Source organism: Photinus pyralis, unplaced genomic scaffold, assembly GCF_008802855.1.
Source record: "Photinus pyralis isolate 1611_PpyrPB1 unplaced genomic scaffold, Ppyr1.3 Ppyr1.4_LG4, whole genome shotgun sequence".
NCBI lineage: Eukaryota > Metazoa > Arthropoda > Insecta > Coleoptera > Lampyridae > Photinus > Photinus pyralis.
The window spans coordinates 47532572-47553467 of record NW_022170511.1 but is presented as its reverse complement, the minus strand read 5'-3'; the positions used below and the strand labels follow the sequence as shown (position 1 = coordinate 47553467).

Sequence of the window (20896 nt, the reverse complement as noted above, 5' to 3'; positions counted from 1 at the left end):
TATTATTTTATAATGCATCGCGTTTCATTTTTTTAATTTTCCAAAGCCTACCTAAAAGTGTAGGGTGCTTTTCTTTCGCGCCATCGACATACACTGGAAATACGTAAAAAGTAAATTAAAATACATTTTAATTAATTAATCTCATTTTTCCAATATTTGAGGTTACGAACGAGATTTTGAAAAACGGTTTTCACTGGCCTGTTTGGATATTATTTGGCTACTTTTTCATAAAGAAAAAGTCATATCATTCCATTTGATTTTTTTAGGATTTTGGGTCATAGTGTCAAAACTAGCCCCCTGGCGGAGAAGGATTCAACTAATTAACTATATTTTGTTGATACTCATTGCCCAAGGAATGCTCTTTTCAACCATACCAAATTTGTTAAAATCGGTCAAACGGTTAAATCAGGCAATTGAATGCTCCACACCATCTTTGTTTTTGAAATAACTGAGTTTTTGTTTTTACGAAAATGATAGCTAAACTGGTTCTCTTTAAAAATGTGAAAAAAATTTGTTTAGTTTATTATGCGAAATTTTAAAGAAAATGCAATTTTAAAATTTAAGATGGCAGTTACGCCCTCTGGTGGTCATTTTTAGAACTTGAAAATATTTTCCAGCGATTCTTCATGGCCGATTTACCCAATAATTTTTTTACCCCTAAGTCATACGACGAACGGTTCCCGCGATATGGCCGAGGAACAGTCTTATTTCCTCTATGACAGTACTGCCTTGATGCTGTTTGACAATGATTTCAATTCCAAGGCCTCCTAAGAAAACTATGCATAACGCCATAACGGTCACAATTTTAGAAAATCTAAAATAAAACGGAAAGCATAAGAAACAGGTATGGGGAATGTAATATTAAATTGGTGTAGAATTTTTCTCGACATTTGAAAGCGCAAAAAAATAAAGCATGTTTCATTTGAAAAAAATCAACGTTTTAAGGTTTGAGGTTAATAAAGTTGACCATTGGTTTTAAAACACCCTGTATAAAGGCGATCAAAATTTAAATCATTGTCACGCAGCATCAAGTCAGTAGGTACTGTCGAGTTTGGAATACATTTTGAAATTCAAGTTAACGGACTCATAGGTACAGGACTCAAAAAATTTGAAAAATCTTGAATAACTTGAAAACCTGTGATGCTAGGTATAGAGTAATGTGATATCAAACGATGTAGATTTTTCTGTAATGTAATATTTGTAATACAATAGAATACAGGGTGTTGTATTTAAAATAAGAAAGTTGTTATCGACATCCGGTACCTAAGTGAAACGATCATGATAATATTTTCTTTCAAAGATCACAAAAAATTATGATGGTATGCAAATTTTGAGATTTAAATTATTAATGAAAACTTGAATAGCTACTATTAGGTAACCGTTTGCGTGAAACAGCCTGTATAAAAAGCAGTTTGACGGACGTATACCTACTTTACGTCTTTACGTATAGTGTTGGTACTATACAGGGAATATTTCTTAAGTGTGGGCTATGTATACTTAAAAAAACGGATCAAACGCATGGAATAATTATACTATACTCTATTCATTTTAAGAAGGTAGCAATAGAAAGCATAGAGAAGCTTTGACTTTCACTTTGATTGGTTAAAACACGAGTCAAAGAGCCAAGCGTGAAATCATTTGTTTTATTTCTGTTTACAGTGCTGGATATTCCTACTTTACTCTGGTGCCGTTTTACATTTTTCCTGTGTGTGCTTATCTTCAAACACAGCGCAATCTACTACCTTCTTATAATTAATTGAATGCAGTATGGTATCACGGCATTGAACAGATAACTGTCGGCAACCAACATCACACGCGACAAACTGGAGCTGTTTTTACAGTTCTTAAACTTTGCTATACATCTTTGTGTAAAAAAATCACAATTTGATGCTAATAATAAAAACATTGAATAATCAAGTTACTGTTTCCATAGCACACGCATATTATCATTTAATAGTACATTATATATCAAGGTAGAGAAGTACAGTATTATTGCCTGAGCACCAAGATTACATCTCGAGGCGCTTGCGCCGAGGGGTGTAAGGTGCGAAGGCAATAAGAGACTTCTCTACCGTGGTATATATACTATTTTTTTCACTACTAGCACATGAAATCCTCTAAATTAACATATTATATTGATAAGAAAGTGAACGGTTGGAAAGAATTTTTTGTTTCTTAATTTAACATGTCAATCAAGTACGTAGAAGTACAAGTCAAACAGGCCGTATTTTGTTCTGTCATTGAGATACTTTCAAAGAGTAATTTCGTTCGAATTTTTTCAAAATGTGATAATTTTAGATATGTAATTTCTCTGGAAATGGCGGATGGTGGCAATTATTCATTTTAGAGAACTTGTCCAAACGTTTATTGAGCGAAATTTCGGGTTGTGTTTTCTAAAAGTGACAGCGTGACAGTTCTCGTTATTGACTACTAGTTAATAATGTCCACATTATTAACCACTTTGAACAAATGCCGAGAAAGCCTATTTTACAAGTGGAAAAAAGGTTAATAATCATGTCATCAGACGCTAGTAGTGAAAAAAAAACAAATTCGTGTAGAGTTGGTTGCCTATTATAGCCGTCTATTCCATACATTTTAACCATACATAGCCCATATGTATACATTTCAGAAAAATTCCCTGTATATATTTCAGCCGCGAATCCTCCTGACGAAGCTACAGTAAGGTCCGAAAGCCTCCTAGTCCTTTACTTTGGTAATGATTTCCCTGAATGCCTCTCCAACAGTTTGCTTTAACTCTTCAATTTGGTATGTGCATAGAGGATGTATGTCGCAGCGTTGTTTCAAAACATACAATTTGTTCCCCAAACGAAATTGTCACATGATGTTCGATCTGGACCAAACAAAGGGGGAGGGGGGGGGGTTACACGACTTCAGACGTTATAGTTTCATTTACGTTACTGTCCGAGCGTCTGGTAACTGTCGAGCTTATGTGTGTTCAATTTTCCTCTGTTTTTAGCTTAAAAAAATGGGATCGGTTTTCTCGCCTTATTTAGTAAACGTCTTCTGCTGTCCTGATGCCTTACCTTTAAACAATATCAAACTTCATTATTCTGCATTTATCCATGGCATGGCATGTAACAATAATATCTAGTATAGACGTGGTCTCCGCACAGAATCAGAAATAACTCGGGAAGGAAGTGACTAATCCAAAAAATCTTGTCGTTTTGGTTTCGGGACTGTGTTACACCGTAAAAGCTTAAGTTTGAGGACTAGTAGTGGCACAGACGGACAAAGTGTGGACAATAGCGTTCATTTTCCTTTTGGAAAATGCGCTAATTTCGTAACCACCCCGATCTCATATACAGGGTGGCTCAACGAAAACGAAACAAACTGAATAACTCGCAAGCAAAAAAACCCAAAAACACGTAAATTTTGGTTGTAAGCGGGACATTTTCGTTTTAAAATTTACACTCCTGCTGTCACCCCCATAAGCAGGGTTGCCACCCCTTCAATAATTTTAAATTGAACGTTGGGTTGAGTGACACATCATTGGAATGGGCTCTTAATTTCCTACACGCCTATGGTTTAGTTTTCAAATTTGAGCGAGTCGTTTGTAGGATACAGGGTGTCAAAACAAAAATAATCCTAATGGATATTCAAGCTTTTACGTGAATGTTCTCGTTTTCTTGGGAATTGCAAGCATATCCAAAAAATAACTGCATTTGATATAATTTTTGCAGTCGATTTACTGGAGGTCAATCCTATTCGTATAACGATCTTGGGATTCCAAAATAATAAGGGTATGGGCAATGGGCATAGAAGTTGGTTATTTTATAAACGACTTTTAATTTTTATATTTAAATTAAATAATTTAAAATACAACTACAAACATTAACAACTAACTTCAATATCTTCCTCGGTTTTACGTCTACTACAATGAAGCAAATCCAAATTGGTGAACACAAAATTTAAACTGTGCATTTCGCATTTCCCATTTTGCAATAAGTAATTTCTTTAACGTAAATCTACACTGCATTCGCATTCATTCACACATTTGTACATACGCAACGTGTTATAACAATTACATTTGACAATAAGTCTTTCCAGAATCTATAAATAAGTGATCTTATGTAACTATTCAAAGTTGTTTCGAACCTGAGCGATGAATTTCAGCCTGTATTAAATATCTAACTAGAAAAATTTGGAAACGAATTTAAAAATCAGCGACTAATACTGTCTAGTACAACTCACGATCCGTTAAGAAAAATTGTCACCTATCATACTTCGTTGCACTCTAAGAAAGCTTGTTGACAGTTATCGCCAGATCGACCTCTTCTTCCCGCTTCATACAAAACGTCAAAACTGCTTCCCGTCGATCGCTCCATTACGAAACTAACAGCATAACTAGAAACAAATTGGTTATTTGTGCACCTATCAACCGTTTCCTTACGTTCCAAGGTGACAGAAAATTGAAGTCTGTCCGACGTCGCTACTGCACTCCCTGTTAGCGTCGCATACGTATTTCTGCATACAGGATTCCTCGCTCGTTCCTAACGATCTTACGTAGCCCTTCATTAGACTAATCCCGGCGACCGCGGCGTCGCTGATTGAATCCTTCCTTCCGACGCTGCGAGCGGCGATGGAGCGATGCGAGAAAGATGTCTTGAGCGCTTCCAATAGGTTCATAATGATGTTAAGGAACTACAACGGATTTAATCTTAAAAGAGGCTTCGTGATTTACTTGTGCTCTATTTACAGTTAAATTTAACGTGAAAACTTTATACTTAGGTATTATTTGAAAAGCTTACCTCCCCTGCTTGCTTAGCAATTGTGTTAACTTGCTCCCGATCGCTTGTGCCCAGGAAGGAAGGAAGAATCGCCGCTAAAATTTCCTGTGCAAGCCAAGCAACTACTAGTGCTTACCAACTAAACATCTATTTACATTCGTGATGAATTAATAATAGCTAAACTAAAAGCAAAAGCAAATTGACAATTTTGAAAAAAAAAACTTTGCACGTGTTCAATTAGTGATTTCAAAATTTAATTTTCGTGATATATACAAAGTGACGGGCGGACTTGTTACAAAGTATAGGTACTTACTTGTAATGGAGATGAACCGTTATCAACTTTATCAATACCATCACCTCCTACAGGTCCTCCGCCCAAAAATGCGGTGAGGATTTTCAATCCAACTGATAACAGGTTGGCCCAAGGCGATGGGGCGACGCTATCGTCCAAGCTTTCCGACTTGTTCGGCCCAGTTGGAGTTCCAGGAGTAAAGAGCATGTGCATAATGACTCCTGCAATTAACAAAAAGAGTGGTACAGTTACTCGTTCTAATTGAGATGTAGGTGTTGGCATTACCTAAAAGATTGGACCATGAAAATCCATTTTGCGAGCTACTACTGTCTTCTATGCTGTTCGTCTCAAGGTCGGATAAGTTGTCTAGCGATACTTTCTTGATAGCGTTCGGTTTCTCCGCAAATTTTCGTTCGATGCGTTCAGAGGGTAGTTGTGGAGTTCGTGCGGGTACAAATTCGTGTTGATTAGGGTAGGCGAATGTATGGATGGTAAGGCTACTCGTCAACAGTGCGAACAGCATCCATCCTACAGCTTGTCTGTACATTCTGCAAATAAAAATCGTTTGACCCAATGCACGAAAGGTGGAGGAAAATTAATTGGTTAATCACATTCCGTATTTGATTTTTTAAATGTTTCGAATATCTTCGGTGGCCTACTTAGAGGTGAACGTAACACTGACCAATTCTTGGCGTGACTTCTTCCGTTACACGAGCGAGTTTTTAAACTTGTGAATGGGCGAATTTCGTGCAACTAGTGCGTGTAATTGATTCCTTAATTAAATAACAATTGGGTATATGGCATGGAAAGTGTTTTATTACGAGTGAAATTGTAGAAAAGGTTTAATGTCAGGAAGGCGAGCTTATTTCCGATCGTCTGTAAGCTGTGCGTGATAATTTCGCGATGTAATTACGAAGAGTACCGTTAGCTGATGCTCATTTCTAAACGTACAAGTTGGGTAGCTACCTACGTGCAGTTCGCAACTCTCCAAAAATGTTGGAACATTGTCAAGGCCACATTCTTTGGTTACCTACTTCTTTATCGACAACTATATTTTGCATGTGACGAAACAAACGTGGTCACGGTATTTACGACCCTTTCTATTCCATTTAGACCTCATCCGTGCGTCGTACCCCTCTCTGGCACTTCGAATGAAATAAGTACCTAATTGCATCATAATTATGTGTCGATATCCTAAGTTCATTTGGGTCACTGTTTATTGGGGTGTCAACCTCGCATTCGACCAACAAATTTCCACAAACCTAAACGAGCTTGGGATATCTAGAAGTCCTATACTTACAGTATCCAACGATGAACCGAGCTACTTACGTGGTGGGTTTAAATCTTTTGTTATGTTCTTAGGTGTCTCAGATCCGGTACTGGAATTTTGACTTACCCTATACTGACAGATGGCAACTATGGGGAAAAATTACAACCAGCGACAACACTGACTTCTATGTCGAAATGGCAAACCTTTCGCGCTAGATTCAAATCTTGGTAGCAGTAGGCTGAAGGGTACGAATAATGGTACTACTGCGTTGTTCTATTGGTCGGTTGTTGTATGTTTTTGAAGGTACGATACGATGGGGAATTAAATAGAACCATTGGTTTGCTCGTCAAAAGAGACATCTATTACGCACGTGGGGTGAAATTTAAAAGTCAGTAAATAAAAAATGCTGCCATACATACGTCACGCAGACGTTAGTTTGGTTTCAGCATAAGATTGGGCCACCCTGTATGTGAAACATTTAATTTTTTTTAAACATGATGCGTTTTTACGAATAAACACAAAGTGTGATCGTTTTGTTTGAATTTGTATTTCAGTATTTGTTTTTCGTTTTAGAAATTTGTATAGATTTCAATTTAGATAACGTGCTAGAAGTAAGACACGTTTGTCCGAATTTTTGCTGGATGTAAGGTTATATCTGGTTGTTTGCGATAAGAAATTTGTGTTAGGCGAAATTTAATTAGTGCACATGTGATTCTGATAAAAAGATGCAGATGATTTACGAAGATGTACGCGTTTCGCGGCGTAAGTGGGGACGCGGGTCGCGTTCTGTCGGACCTGGCGTTATTGAAGCCTAATTGTGATTGGTGGTTTATGTGAAAATTCATAAAGATGTTGAAACAGGTTTTTTTTATTGGTGACGGTTTGAGTACATGATATTTGTTACGCGGTTATTTTGGGCAGTATTTGTGTAGCTAGAGGTAAATCATCGTGATTACAATAAAGTTGTGTAGTGATCGTATTAAGAGATTGAAGTAACGTCGTAAAGTGAGTTAGTAAAAGTTCGTGAGAATTGGTTAACGCGTTTGGTTCGTAAACGGAAAAAAGTAGTAGTTTGAGGATGAGTAAACCAGGCAGTTTTTGCGAAGCCTTTCGACAAGTTCAAAGGTAAAAGTGTTCTACTGTCCGAAAAGCCACCAAATTTGTCATCTAACTGAACAAGCCAGTTTTTTTTCCTCGTCATCAAGATACAGTTTAATAAAAAAAAGAAGTGAAACTGTGAACGTGTGTTTGTCAGTTAATTGTCTGTAAAACGTACTCTAAATGCCTTTCTTTCTTCCAGCATTGTTTTTAATCTCTTTTTGTCTTTGTCAATTAATCAACTGTGTGTTTAATCGAACCCAAAGTGCGACCCAAACAGAGTTTCATGTGAAATTTTTGTATTCGTGCCCAAAAATTACGTCAGGTGTTAATAAAATTTGTTTGGAATTGTCTGGAGTTGATCGAGCCCACTGGGTGTTTCAAATTAATAAAATAAGCATGGCCATTATTCAAGTTAAGATCGATTATGACACCTACAAACGAATCAATTAAGGAGAAGAAGAGCCAGGCAACTCCGGCATCCGGCCACGTGTGATAAAGACACATATAGAGAATTTAAACTCCATCAACCATGAGGTTCTTTCCCCATGCAATAATCGGTTAATTGAGTCATACAAATTACATAAATTAATATGATCAGATAATTAACCAGCAAGGCCACATGCACATCAAAACAAAACCATGACTCACACAGATATGGCTAAACGGCGGCGGAAGCATGCCATATACTTTCAACAAACAGATGTCAAAATCTAAAGCAAGATTTAAATGATCACAAATTGTGACATGAAATTTAAAGGTTGAATCCAAAATGACATAAAAATGGGGTTAAAACAAATACCACCTTTTCCCTAAAACAATAAAAGAAAAATACTGATTAATTGGTGTGACCTCCACCCGTGCTGTCTTTTGTTATTCACCCCAAGAAACCGATCTTCGAATAGCGGCTGTACGTATACAGTGCATGTCGTAATGGTGAAGCTCGATCTTGCTGTAAGGTGTGTTGCCTAACCGTAGGATCATGTCATCACATTGTCTTTTGTAAGCCAAACCAAATAGTCTAATTACAAGAATTGCGTAAAAAATATACAGGGTTTCCCAAAAGTCCTGGGATGCAGCTACATGTTTTAAAAGAGTAGAGTAAAGGAAAAAATCTAAAAATTTCGGGATTAACAAAGAGCCATAAAAACTGCGTTCTAGTTCTAGATGGTTTAAAACTTTCGTATACTGGGCATGTTTTTTAGGAGGTGGAAACTCCAAAATGTTTAAATTGCCTTGTTTTAAAGGTAATGAAGAAATACTTAGGGAATGTGTTCCTTTTTGAATTACCTTTAGTATAAGGTAAAATTAGACGGGTATTGCAATTTAAAAATTTTGTGGTTATTATCCCCTAAGAAAATTCCACAGTGTATGAAAGTTCTAAACTATCTAATATGTAATTTTTATGACCCTCTATTGATCCCGAAATTTTCATGTTTTTTTTCTCTCGAGGCGCTTGAAACTTATAGCTTCGTCCCGGGAATCTTGAAATACTATCTGGTTTGGCTTACAAAAGGCAATTTATTTTGTGGAGGAGTATGTAATGCTAATGAGTAATGAATGACTTAATCCTACGGTTATGGAACACAGCTTATAGCAAAACCGAGCTCCAACATTACGACATGCACTGTGCACAGCGGCGTCTATTCGAAGAATGGTTTCGTACGGTCGTTTGAAACTTATAGCTCTGTCCTGAGACTTTTGGAAAACGCTATACAGGGTGTTACATGACCGTATGTAAAAAAAAATTGGGTGATAGGGGGGATAATATTTAGAAAGGGTGTTACATATTAATAAATAATTATTGAACGCAATCTTAAATAAAGGCTTTACCTACTGGTGTTGGGTGTAGAATTCGAGCTAGTAACCGCATAGAAAGTGCATACGAAAAATGAAAGCTGCCCAAGATAAAATGGCAAAAGGCGAATAACAGATGCAATTTAAGGTAGGCGATCGCGACAGATGCACTACAAAATGAAGTCAACGATAACTGCACTTGCAAAATGAAAATGAGATATTTAAAGAATTAATTATGTGCAATCAACCGTAAAGCACATTCAATTCATCATCTAACAGTAAGAAGGTGTATTAGTGATCTGTGGATATGTAGGTCGACGGTTCCAACACGGCCTGTAGAGAGGATCTCGTGGGAATGTCGAATGAGCAAAGAAGTGTGAAATAAACTTTCTGCACCCAAAACTCTCAAAACTTCATCGCTAAACGCAAAAATATTAACTTTTGCTCTTACAATTATATTCACCAGTTTGATTGGGGAAATGGTAGAACGCCCTGTCTCCATGGACAACTAAACTTTATGCGGTTAGTCTGTCTGTAAAAGCTTAAAACACTTTCTCATTGCCACTTTTCGCGTTCTACAAGACACCGTTGAGAGCTTTTTAATCCAACGTTTCGTTTCAAAAAAATCCTCATTAACATTATTTTTGTATATAACCCGTAAAAAAAGTACACACTTTATTGAGTAGCATTTTTTAATACGAATTCAACGATATATGGCACACGCAAAAAAACAAAAGTTGAAAACTGTTGGTTTCAACAGGATGGTGCACCAGCGCACACGCCGTGTTATTTTTTTGCGGACTATGTAAAAAACTAAAGTTGATGAGGATTGCTCCGAAACGAAACGTTGTATTGAAAATCTCTCAATGGTGTCTTGTAGAGCTTACAAAGTAGCAAGGACAAAGTGTTTTTTATTTTCTTGTATCTGTTCAAATAACACCCGAAAAAAATAACAACGAAATCGGTAAATTTCAGTTTTTCTGGCTTATCTTCGAAAATAATCGGAATTTTCTGGTTTTTATTTAAAGCATGATAATATAACTCTTTAATTGGGTATCTTTTCTAAAATTTGACCATCGTCTTATCTTCTATGGTTTTTTTATTGCCTTTATTTTATAGTGGGCGGACTGTTAGCAATTTGCCACTCTTCCCACTCAACCCACTATACAATCCCAAACAGCCATGCCTTACCTGGAATTCGAACCCAGGACCCTTGTAGCTAAAGTTAGAGCTCCTAACGTAAGCTCATCTGAGCTACGCAGGTCGGAGATAACCATGATAGACATCCTTATCTTGGACACGGTGTATATAAAGATTCATTTGAAATATGAATCACCCTTTAACCATAAAAATGTTGGTGTTTTGCTTGTGTCAGTATAGCGTTTCGGCAAGTACTGATTTGTGCATGGAAAATGCTCTAAAGTTACTCGCCTTAGGACAATTTTTTTCTTATTTAATTAATAGGTATACAGGGTGTCATATAAAAAAACGCCGCAATCTGTGGCGTCTATAACAATTCGAAATGAATGAAATTTGGCAACTGTGTCTGGGAGGTAAATATGGATTAAAATGCATATTCAGTTGTTTTTCACTGTGGAAACAATAATTTTGAGTGGGCAAAGGACGGTTATATGAATTTCTCCAAGGTTCCTCGACTGTTTTAGCAGTCGTGGCACGCTGGTTAAAAAGGTAAGATTTTTAGATTCAAATGTCAAAAGTTGGCATATGAAGTGTCATTGTATTCATAACGTCATGTTTTATCGAAATATGTAATAATATGCAGGCGGGTTCTATTTAAAATTTAAACGTTGTTATCTTTCCCGGTGAAACCGGGAGTCACACAAAAACAATTCCCTTTTAATGCGTATTTACCTCCCATAAACAGTTGCCAAATTTCATTTCATTTGGTCAAAAACTGTAAACGATACAGCTTGCGGCGTTGTTTAAATTACGCATCCTGTATAAAATGTATTTTAATTAAAACAAGCCGTAGAGAGGTAAAAAATACAGGAGTACCCGTTGAATAAGTGCGTAGTTAATGGGAGCATCAACAATTAGCATCAAATTAGAGCAAATAAAAACTTGGGTAGAAAATCGTAAGTTAACTAATTACTTAATATCCAGTGCAAACAAAATTTATAGAACGCCACTGACTTTGTAACTAATTAGGATTTGGTTCCCGCAACAGTGAAGTTGTCTCGAAACGGAAAAAAAATGTTTATTGGATGTCCCGAAGCACTCATGCCTGGCATAAAATTGGGGACAGGTTATCATTTGTTGTGAATGTTATCCCGAAATTTGTGTATAACATCTAACATTAGATAGATTACAGCGCTGAATCGCTTTGCGTGGATGTTTATCGTTACTAATTAAACGCCGAGTCAGCAGGCATTGGACCTGTTTAATTAATACTCGTTAAAATAGCATCTTGTATAAGAATTCTAATACAATACAAAATGTATGTAGATTGAATTCTATGAGGTAGATAGTGCAACGTAGTACGTAGTCTTGTACCTAAGTACCTCGTCTAGTACCTATATATTATAAGTAAAGTATTAAATTGTATTATTACATAAATAAATTGTAAATTTCTGTTAATTGTTTTGTGTATTGTTGTCTATTGTTCAAATTAATATGTATAACGTTTGTAGTAAATTAAAACGTAAACACAATGTCTAATTGATGCTATTACCCAAAATTAGAAAGAAGCGGCACAAGCAGTGCAATTACGTACAGTTCGATATTCAATATGTTGCAAGGTGAAAAACCTATCGCAAATCTGTGTTGGAATCATCTTTCGCATTTTAGTAACAATTGACTTAGGTGTCCCTACCATTTGACATACGGACAGACTATTAAAAAGTTGATAAACAGAGCAACGAAAGTGAAGCTATGCATGATAAGGCAAATTGCTTCATACCGTTACAAAACGACATCAGGTAATAGCATAGTGTGGTAATAGGTACTTATACTGTCAATCAAATACTGACCCTCGAAGTTTGGATCAATTGAACTTTATCGTCATTTATGACCGCAGACCGGTAAGAATAATAGGCAGAATAATGTCAATTTCTTGAGTCAATGAATTAGGTATGCTAACGGAAGTTTGTAGTGTACCTAGGTACCCCGTATAATCGCATAAAATAACAATATGTATTCTATGTAGCTGTAGCTTCTAATTAATTAATGGAATTAAAACGGTTTATATAAAAAAAAACATTCGCACGGAACGCCGGTAGGTAATATTTTTGAAAATAACGGAACTGTTAGTAATGTCACGGAAGCTATGCAAGACGACACCTTTGACACATTATTGCAATGGGCGATCGTGATAGTAAATCCATATTTTAGGTATTTTTTCAAAATGAGAACAAGCTCTGCTTTAAAACGAATGGAGCCAAGTATCAAGATTTGAATTGAAAATTTACGCAAATCCATCCATCCATCCAAAGAGGAAATAGAGCTTAAGCAGCATATAAGATTAAGCATGGGTAGCTACCGGTTTACTTTCCTTAATAAAGAAAAGTAAGTAATCCATAATAAGAAAATGATGAAAAAGTGAACCGATGGAAAAGTGTTGTCTGTAATAAAAAGAAAAACCGTATGAAAGTTTTCATATTTCGTTCGAGCAATTTAGCCGTTCTACTTAAAGATATCCTTTTCCTCCTAAGCCTAACTATATTACATTATGTGGTACTTTCTATGTCGTAATTTCTCCAAAGGCAGTAGACAATGAACATTCACGATACAAATGGATGACTCAAAAACAAAGAAATTGTCATAATTACCTCAAGGCGACAATCTCAATTATCGTAATTGCGATCTGTTATTGTTATTAAAACGGAAGTATTTCAATAAACAAATACCGGTTTCTTTTAGAAATCACCAATTATCCTAAAGCCGTATTGTATTAACTGTACACCAGGAATTTTTTGTAAATAGAAAACTTTTCTGAAGATTAACGGATTTTGAAAAGAGGATTCGCAACATAAGGCAGATCCGTCGACCGGTTATTAACCTGAGTTTGTGTCGCCCATAATTTTAAAATGTCTAGGAAGCGTAAACACGAGAAATTAATTAAGTAGGCCCTAATGGTGCACTTAACGCGCAAAATGGGGGTCACACGTTCAATAGTGGGTCATAGTTCGGCGAGTTACAAATCTTATTTGGCGCACAAAATATTCGAAATACTTAAACATGAAAAATTGCAAAAATCGAAATGCTAATCAAAAATAAACTTACTTTCGGAAGTTACAATTTCGGCGACGCACAAGTATACAGGTAGAGAACAGCACTGCAAGAGGTAATCACTACGAATGCCGAAGAAATACCTTGAACTTGGTTATATATAGGATGACCCACTTACCTGCGAGAGAGCATTACTATGTAAGTTTAAGTGTAGTTACCTTATCCAACTTATGACGTCCGAATTTAAAAATGTATGAAAGAATGCTTGTGCAAAAATTTCGATGACGTTTAACGTCTGGATTCAAAACTACCAAAAGGGCCAAAATGCTCTCAAACTTTGAGTTTCCGATTTCCGACTTTACCATTTTTTAAATATATTATTACGTCTTGGTACCCCCTATGATTACATGTTCTATAACAGTTATGCTATAGCCGTTATGTCGAATAATAATTGTGAAATGGGCGGTAATAGATAGCAATAAATGTTTTACGAGTTGTTATGCTACTATGAACAATTGATGCATTGTTACAACTGGATGGTTTTGAGATTTATAAAGAAGTTTATTAGAATTGGGACAGAGTAGTAGTAAACATTTCGAATCAGATCGAATTCGAATGGTGAAACGGGCATTGTCACGCTTTTGCAGCTTCTTATCATATTGATATTACAAAAATCTCCGGATAATTCTACGAGGATTGTGAACTCAGTACAGGGTTTAATTTAATGGTTTTTCGGGTATTAAGGGTATTAATAAGAAAAATGTAAAATAAAGAAGTTATAATATGTAAAAAATACCCGACAGTCACTTACGCTTGGAGTGGAATTGTGAGTCAATTTTTTTATAAGAAAAAAATTAATCAATTCATAGGGCAATGTCCTGCAAAATCTCACACAATTTCATTAGCATGTCGGATTAATGAAGTTTGCACATTTCTCAGAAGTAAATATTAGAATAGCATTAAGACCACTAATAGTATTAAATTTCTGTGGAAATTTTCGTATGTTTAATTTTGATCAATAAATTTAATGCATAAAAAAGAGATGTGGAGTACCGCTATCGAAATATCCGGATTCTGGACATACTGTACATTAAATTTATGGGCGTATTATGCTATTTTACGGTATCATACAAAGTGTGTGTTATTCAAATTGTTAAAAAAGGGGAACTTCACGCCTATGTTTAAAAAGTTCTTTAGATATTTGATATTTCTAAAGGGTCCACAGATCATTCAAAAATATTTTTTATCTTCGGAATCGCAATTTTCTGGTTTTTTTAAAGCATGATAATAACTTTAATTGCGCTTATTTTCTTCTAATCTTCTATGGTTACGGAGATTTCATTATAGACATCCTTATCTTGGACACAGTGTATACAGTGCGTTCGAGATAAGAGGGTCACCTCAATATCCCTTTTATTTGGCGAGATACGAAAGATTTGTCAAATATAATTTTATATGTGACATTACAATGTACCCATTCCCATATCGAAACTTCAGGGAGCACTTCCAGTTTAACCAGAATTGGAGACAACTTTTGTTTTCCAAATGCAATGCTTATTTGTTTTTTTTTATGAAATTTGAATAGAGCAATCAATTAGCTGTACGGCAATATAAAATATACATATGGTTGATACAAAAAAATGATGCAATATCCCAGAAAACTTATAAAATCTAGCATGCCGTGTGTTGTCAGGATGCGCGGTGTATGTGGGAGATCGTATCGCGCAAAAGTAAATCTTCAAAAAGGAACATTGAACAAGTGAACGGTGAATGAAGGTATTTTCTGTGTAACATAACAGACGCCGTGCACCCTAACAGCACACGGCATGCCAGACTTATTGTTTTCTAAATATTGAATCACGAATGTCTCAATTTTGTTTTTTTTCAACGATCTTTAAAGGCATTGCATTTAAAACACAACATTTGCAACGATTTCCGGTACGCGCCTGTGTTTATAACTTCGTTAAAATTTCAATTTCGCCATTTTAAAATGGTACGCAGTGGTGCGCGAAAATCAACTATCGCCAGACATATTTCCGTTCATGCTCGCTATGAAGCGACACATGTGTAAATTTTCCTATGTTGAATAAAATATAAATTCGAAAAAATACCTTTTTAATTCTAAAGCGACCACCCAATGTAATCGGTTTATTTCTCCAAATCTTCAGAAATCGCAAAAATGTTATAGTGATCTTGAGAGGGTCTCTGAAGAATTTGGAAATCTCAAATGCCGGCCCGTGTGGCGCAGTTCAGTTAAGCTAAACTGTGGTGCTAAGGGTTCCTGGTTCGAATCCGGGTTCGGGCATGGATATTTGTAAATGTATAGTGGCTTTGGTTGGTAGAGCAGCCTTGACTGAAACCCTGCCAACCCCGGCAAACATAAAAAAATATATGTATCAGTGAAAAATGTATGAAGAACTTTGAAGAATCCTTGCGTAATGTAATCTTGCGGTGAACTTCGGTAATCTACGCACAAATGGCTTGAAATTAAATATGATTAGGGGTGTTTATTTATAATAATAATTTAATCTAATACAAAAAGAAAATAAATCGCAACTTATTTTCGGTCGAGCGTGTGAAAGCGGCGGCAGTCGGCGGCAACCTGGATCGGCGATACGGTATGGAAATCTCGAGAGTAGAATAAAGGCACTTTCCGCCATCTTGGATTTGACGACATCACAAGGTCACGATTTCTCCTGTTACGTCACAAGAACGTGGCATTGGATGGTCCAAGATCATAACAAAAGAAAAACTTTACTTATGACTTATTCCCCAGGGAAATTCCTTGGCACAACCTTGTACCACAAAACAAAGCCACTCTTTAGTTGTCGGATTTCCAAGCTCATTTGATTATTCCTTTATTGCGGCGTTAACATTAGCGTATTACCAGTTTTATTAATCTCTCTGTTTTACGTAATCATAGTAATATTACTAACTGTACATCTCTTTCGCGTATGAATAATAATGTGTGCAAATTTCGAAAAGATAAGGATTTCCACACAAGAACTAGAAAAACGTTGTACTCGTACATGTAAGTGCAGAACCACGATATCTGGTCATAGTTCAAGGCAATTACCTTGGACCAGCATCCAAGGCCACAACCTTGTGCCGTAATCGGGAAAATCCCAAAGTTATGACCTTGGGAAAAACCCAATGGCATAACCGGAGAAAACCCGAAGTCATAATTTTTTCACGTCACCAAATCCAAGATGGCGGAGGATGTATGTCTCTGTTCTACTTTCGTGCACCACCAGGAGGTTTTAACCCTTGTCAAGGGCGGCGGCTTCGGTACGGTAATTTGGAACCCACGGGTATTTAGACGGTGGAACGGAAAACTCCAGGGCTCATGTGGGAAAATCTAAAACAAAATTACGGCACACGGAAACGGTAGCGATTTCCTAAATCAGGACGAAATTCAACGATACTCACTAGCGACGGGGAATCAAACAAGGAAAACAAGCCTTTTTATACTTAACGGAATGAAAATATCAAGTCCTTAACTTGAGAGTAACCGTTACGCTGATCGGAAAATTTACTAAAAATGACATGAAACCAAAACGGATAACGTTGAGCGGGATATAGAGATTAGTGCTTAATTAATATTCGTGTTATTTAACGAAGAACAAAAACAAACCAATTCGCGGAGAGCGTGGTCGTATTCGCTCGCAGGTAGCGACCACAAACTAATCTCGTTTTTGTGATCGCATTAATTTTAAATTTCGAGAAGTTTGAGACGCATCAAGTGTAAATAATATCATAGCGATAAGTACAGATACAGGGTGATTCATATAGTACCTGCCACCGTTTGGGAGCGTGTAGGTGGTGCGTAGGGGAGTATTTTGATATAGGACACTTGGGGTCGGAAATCTAAAATAAGGGTGCCAGAACCAAATTTACCTTCTGGAATTTCGCGCCTGTAGGTAGGCAACCCAACCGGCCGGCGGTGCACACAGAGCGATCTCAGGCGGCGATGTGTGGCTGACACTTGATCAGAATTTTGTTTAAACCCACGAAATCCCGTCTGCAACGACGCGTATCAAGTGAATAAACACTATGGCAACGTTTTACTAACACGGAATACGCGGACATGCACTTCATATACGGATTGGCAAATGGTAACGCACGAGCTGCACGACGAGCGTACGCTGAGCGGTATCCAAACCGTCAGTTACCCTGCAGACAGGTCTTTCAAGAAGTTCACTTCCGACTGTGCGAGACAGGGCAAATGCAGGTAAGCTGACGGAGGCTTAACTTTACACACAGATTCGTGATGCACATCGATACTTGGGTCATTTAAGCACCCATTTCGAAAAGTTTGTTTGTTTACACCGACATCCTCCTATTTCGCAGCCCACTAGCGCCCGTGATCGCGATCGCCCGTTGGTAAATGCCTTAGAGGAGGATGTGTTGGAACGTTTCGAGGCAAACCCGCGTACTAGCACTCGGCTTGTAGCAGATCAGGTGGGTTGTAGTCAACACACAGTGTGGAACATCGCCAACAACAACAACTTACACCCCTATAAGTTTAAGAAAGTGCAAGAGTTACGGCCGGGTGACCATGAAAGGAGGCTGGAATTCTACAACTTAGTCGTCCAGGAGGAAGAAGCTAATCCGAACTTTCTGAGGAGCGTGCTAGTTACTGACGAGAAAGGATTCTCAAGAGAGGGGACCTTCAATCCTCGTAACAGCCACTACTGGGCGGAGCACAATCCTCATGAAACGTTTACGCGAGGATCCCAGGACAAGTTTTCTTTAAACGTTTGGGCTGGCATCTGGGGGACAACCTACTGGGGCCTTACATTCTCCCTCCGCGTCTAAATGCCCATAATTACCTGATTTTCCTGCGCGAGGTGCTACCAGAACTTTTAATGGATGTTCCAGTGAACTTGTACTGGGACCACTGGTTCCAGCACCATGGGTGCCCTGCTCACTACGGGCGGCAGGTGAGGGAACACTTGGACCAAACCTATCCGGACAGATGGATCGGCCGTGGAGGTGCGGTGGAGTGACGTGCCCGCTCGCCCGACATCACCCCATTAGATTTTTACTTGTGGGGTGTGATGGAAGCGCACGTCTACGAGACTCCCGTCGAATCCGAAGAGGACTTAATAGCGCGCGTCGTCATGGCCGGAGAGGCTGTTCGCCAGGACATAGGAGTCTTCACGCGAGTTCGAGGGGAGTGGTTGGCTAGATGTAGGAAGTGCATTGAGAACAACGGTGGCCACGTTGAACACTTGTAAACATTATTGCTTTTGACTGTCGTTTTCCCTCCTTCCCTCCCATGTCGCTTCCTCGCGCTAACTCGCTCTGCATCGCTCCGCGCGAAACGGCGGTCGGTTGGGTTGCCTACATACAGGCGTGAAATTCCAGAAGATAAATTTGGTTCTGGCGCCCTTATTTTGGATTTCCGACCCCAAGTGTCCTATATGAAAAGACTTCCCCTAGGCACCCCCTATACGCTCCCAAACGGTGGCAGGTACTATAGGAATCACCCTGTTTGTCAATTATATCTGTCATATGTGATATATGAAGCAGTCTATTACGACCAAGGGCATAATGAGAGGGCATAATGGATTGTCATCTCATTATGCCCTCAAACGGCCTGTCAAATTGATTGATGGAGTTATATTATGTAATAAAAAAGATGCAACTTGATTCGTATGAAGCACTTTAATGTTGGGCAAACAATAATCATTACATTTGTATATTGGAAATGCATTCTTTGGAACGATGAAAAATAAAATGTTGTATGCACCTCAGGCATTACTCAATATTTAACCCTCGGGCGACTTACAATCCCTCGGGCCAGAGGCCCTCGGGCTCTGTCGCCCTCGGCAAAAATACAGCTAACCCGCGCAGCTCTGTACGATGAAAAAAAAATAGATTTTTCCTCCCCTTGAAGAAGAGGTGTTTTTTTTCGAAAATGAAGAACATCCCGGAAACAGCTCAACTTTACAGGACTAAATAATTGTCTCCTTTTTTATCAGAAAACAAGCTATGTTTCTTAAAATTTCAAACCTCTACCTCTCATAAAATGAATAGTTTTGCCACAAATTGCAAAATTCCACTTTCCATCCCTTTCAACCGCTGGGATTTCGCCCGCGGAAAATTTCAACTGTTTTGATTATTTTTCCTCAATTTGCAATCATTTCACCTGCATAAAAAACCCAGTTTGAACCGGTAACTAATTTTTGTGTCAAAAAATATTATATAGTCTGGACTAATTTCCTTTCTAGAAAATGCAGAATCACATTTCTTCGACCACACTGCTTCAAATACTGTTTAAGTAATTTGCGTAAAAGTGCTGTTAATCGTTGATAAATCTGAAAGATAATATGTTATCATTCCAAGGAATCAACGTAATTCAGCAACATCTCTTGGTTGGGGCATCTGAATTATCGCTTTAATCTTAGAGGGCGATTTTGCAATCGTATTTTGTTTGACCACATATCCTAAATACTCGATGTCTTGTTCTTTGTTATCGATTTCAGTCAGCTCAACTCGTAGGTGTCGAATCCATGTTGTATACCAAGAAGAGCATCGAAACCCGATGGTGCAATGAATGCCGTTTCAAATGTTGGATTATGATTGCGCCTGTACCGGACACAAACTTGGACTTTTCAATACGGTTGGAAAATCTGTTTTGCGTATGTACGAAACACTAAATTTGAGGGTTCTATTTGATTTTTGTACTTTTTTGTCGAAAACTTCTTTTGGTATGAGTAAAATCTGCGCCTGAATCAACCTCAAACTGAATTTGTTTATCTTCTACTAATACATACGTATAATACTTCCGCGCGTCATCTGCATTGGATTGTGTATAAACGTCCTGGATTTCAAGTTGATTAAATTGTTCGTATTCAAGATTATACATTTCTTGGAGACGATCTTGCACTCCCGATTTTGCCCTCATTCGAGACCAAGGTCTTTGTAGTCAACTCTTCCATATGGCTTGTGCTTCGTGTTATATGTCTTCGGTTCCTATTTTGGTCCCCATTGTAATCTTTTGAATTATTCCTTGGTACGTCATTACAATTTGACACCGATTTCCCTTTATTCCTATTGCGTATGTTCTTCTGGCCGTGTTGTACCTGGTTGGTTTCATATGACGTCTCATGCTGCGTAGGTATAAAGTTATGGTTTGTTGTGGTTTTCAAGAGGTTTCGCCTATCTGATCTAGCAACTTCTAGAGCAATTGCCTTCGTAACGACACCTTCAAATCCTGTAAATTCAGACTGTAAGATTTGTTGGGTAATCCACTGATCCCGAAGTCCACGAATAAATTGCGCTCTAAGAACAGTAAAAAACAGACAACAAATTTGAATAATAGACCAAGCATCTAGCACTCACACTGATAGATCTACGAGTAAATTTTGGATCGCTTTCTGGCTGTTTATGTAGCCCGGAATGCGTTCTTCTAGATGCTTTGCAATGCCAGAATCCGCGGTGGCATTTATTGTCATATTTTCAGAATACGTAGAACAAGCAGCGAATTCGTCATAT

The 20896-nt window shown here is 37.7% G+C and overlaps 2 protein-coding genes across 3 annotated transcripts; both read right to left on the bottom strand.

The window, feature by feature from the left end:
- Positions 1 to 3800: 3800 nt before the first annotated feature.
- On the bottom strand, positions 3801 to 13529 carry LOC116169911. Of its 2 annotated transcripts, XM_031486118.1 has the most exons (6): positions 13448 to 13529; positions 5326 to 5588; positions 5062 to 5261; positions 4770 to 4853; positions 4412 to 4662; positions 3801 to 4365 (listed from the first exon to the last, which is right to left on the bottom strand). In XM_031486118.1, exons 2-6 carry the CDS (start codon positions 5585 to 5587, stop codon positions 4239 to 4241), a joined length of 924 nt encoding a protein of 307 aa, XP_031341978.1. In that variant the 5' UTR covers position 5588; positions 13448 to 13529; the 3' UTR covers positions 3801 to 4238. The 2 variants fall into 2 exon arrangements, with proteins under 2 accessions (XP_031341978.1, XP_031341979.1); XM_031486119.1 differs by lacking the exon at positions 4770 to 4853.
- Positions 13530 to 20129: 6600 nt separating this feature from the next.
- LOC116169202 lies at positions 20130 to 20856 on the bottom strand. The gene is made up of 2 exons (XM_031485231.1): positions 20744 to 20856; positions 20130 to 20683 (listed from the first exon to the last, which is right to left on the bottom strand). The coding sequence occupies exons 1-2, from the start codon at positions 20854 to 20856 to the stop codon at positions 20260 to 20262; spliced, it is 537 nt and encodes a 178-aa protein (XP_031341091.1). The 3' UTR covers positions 20130 to 20259.
- Positions 20857 to 20896: the final 40 nt, after the last annotated feature.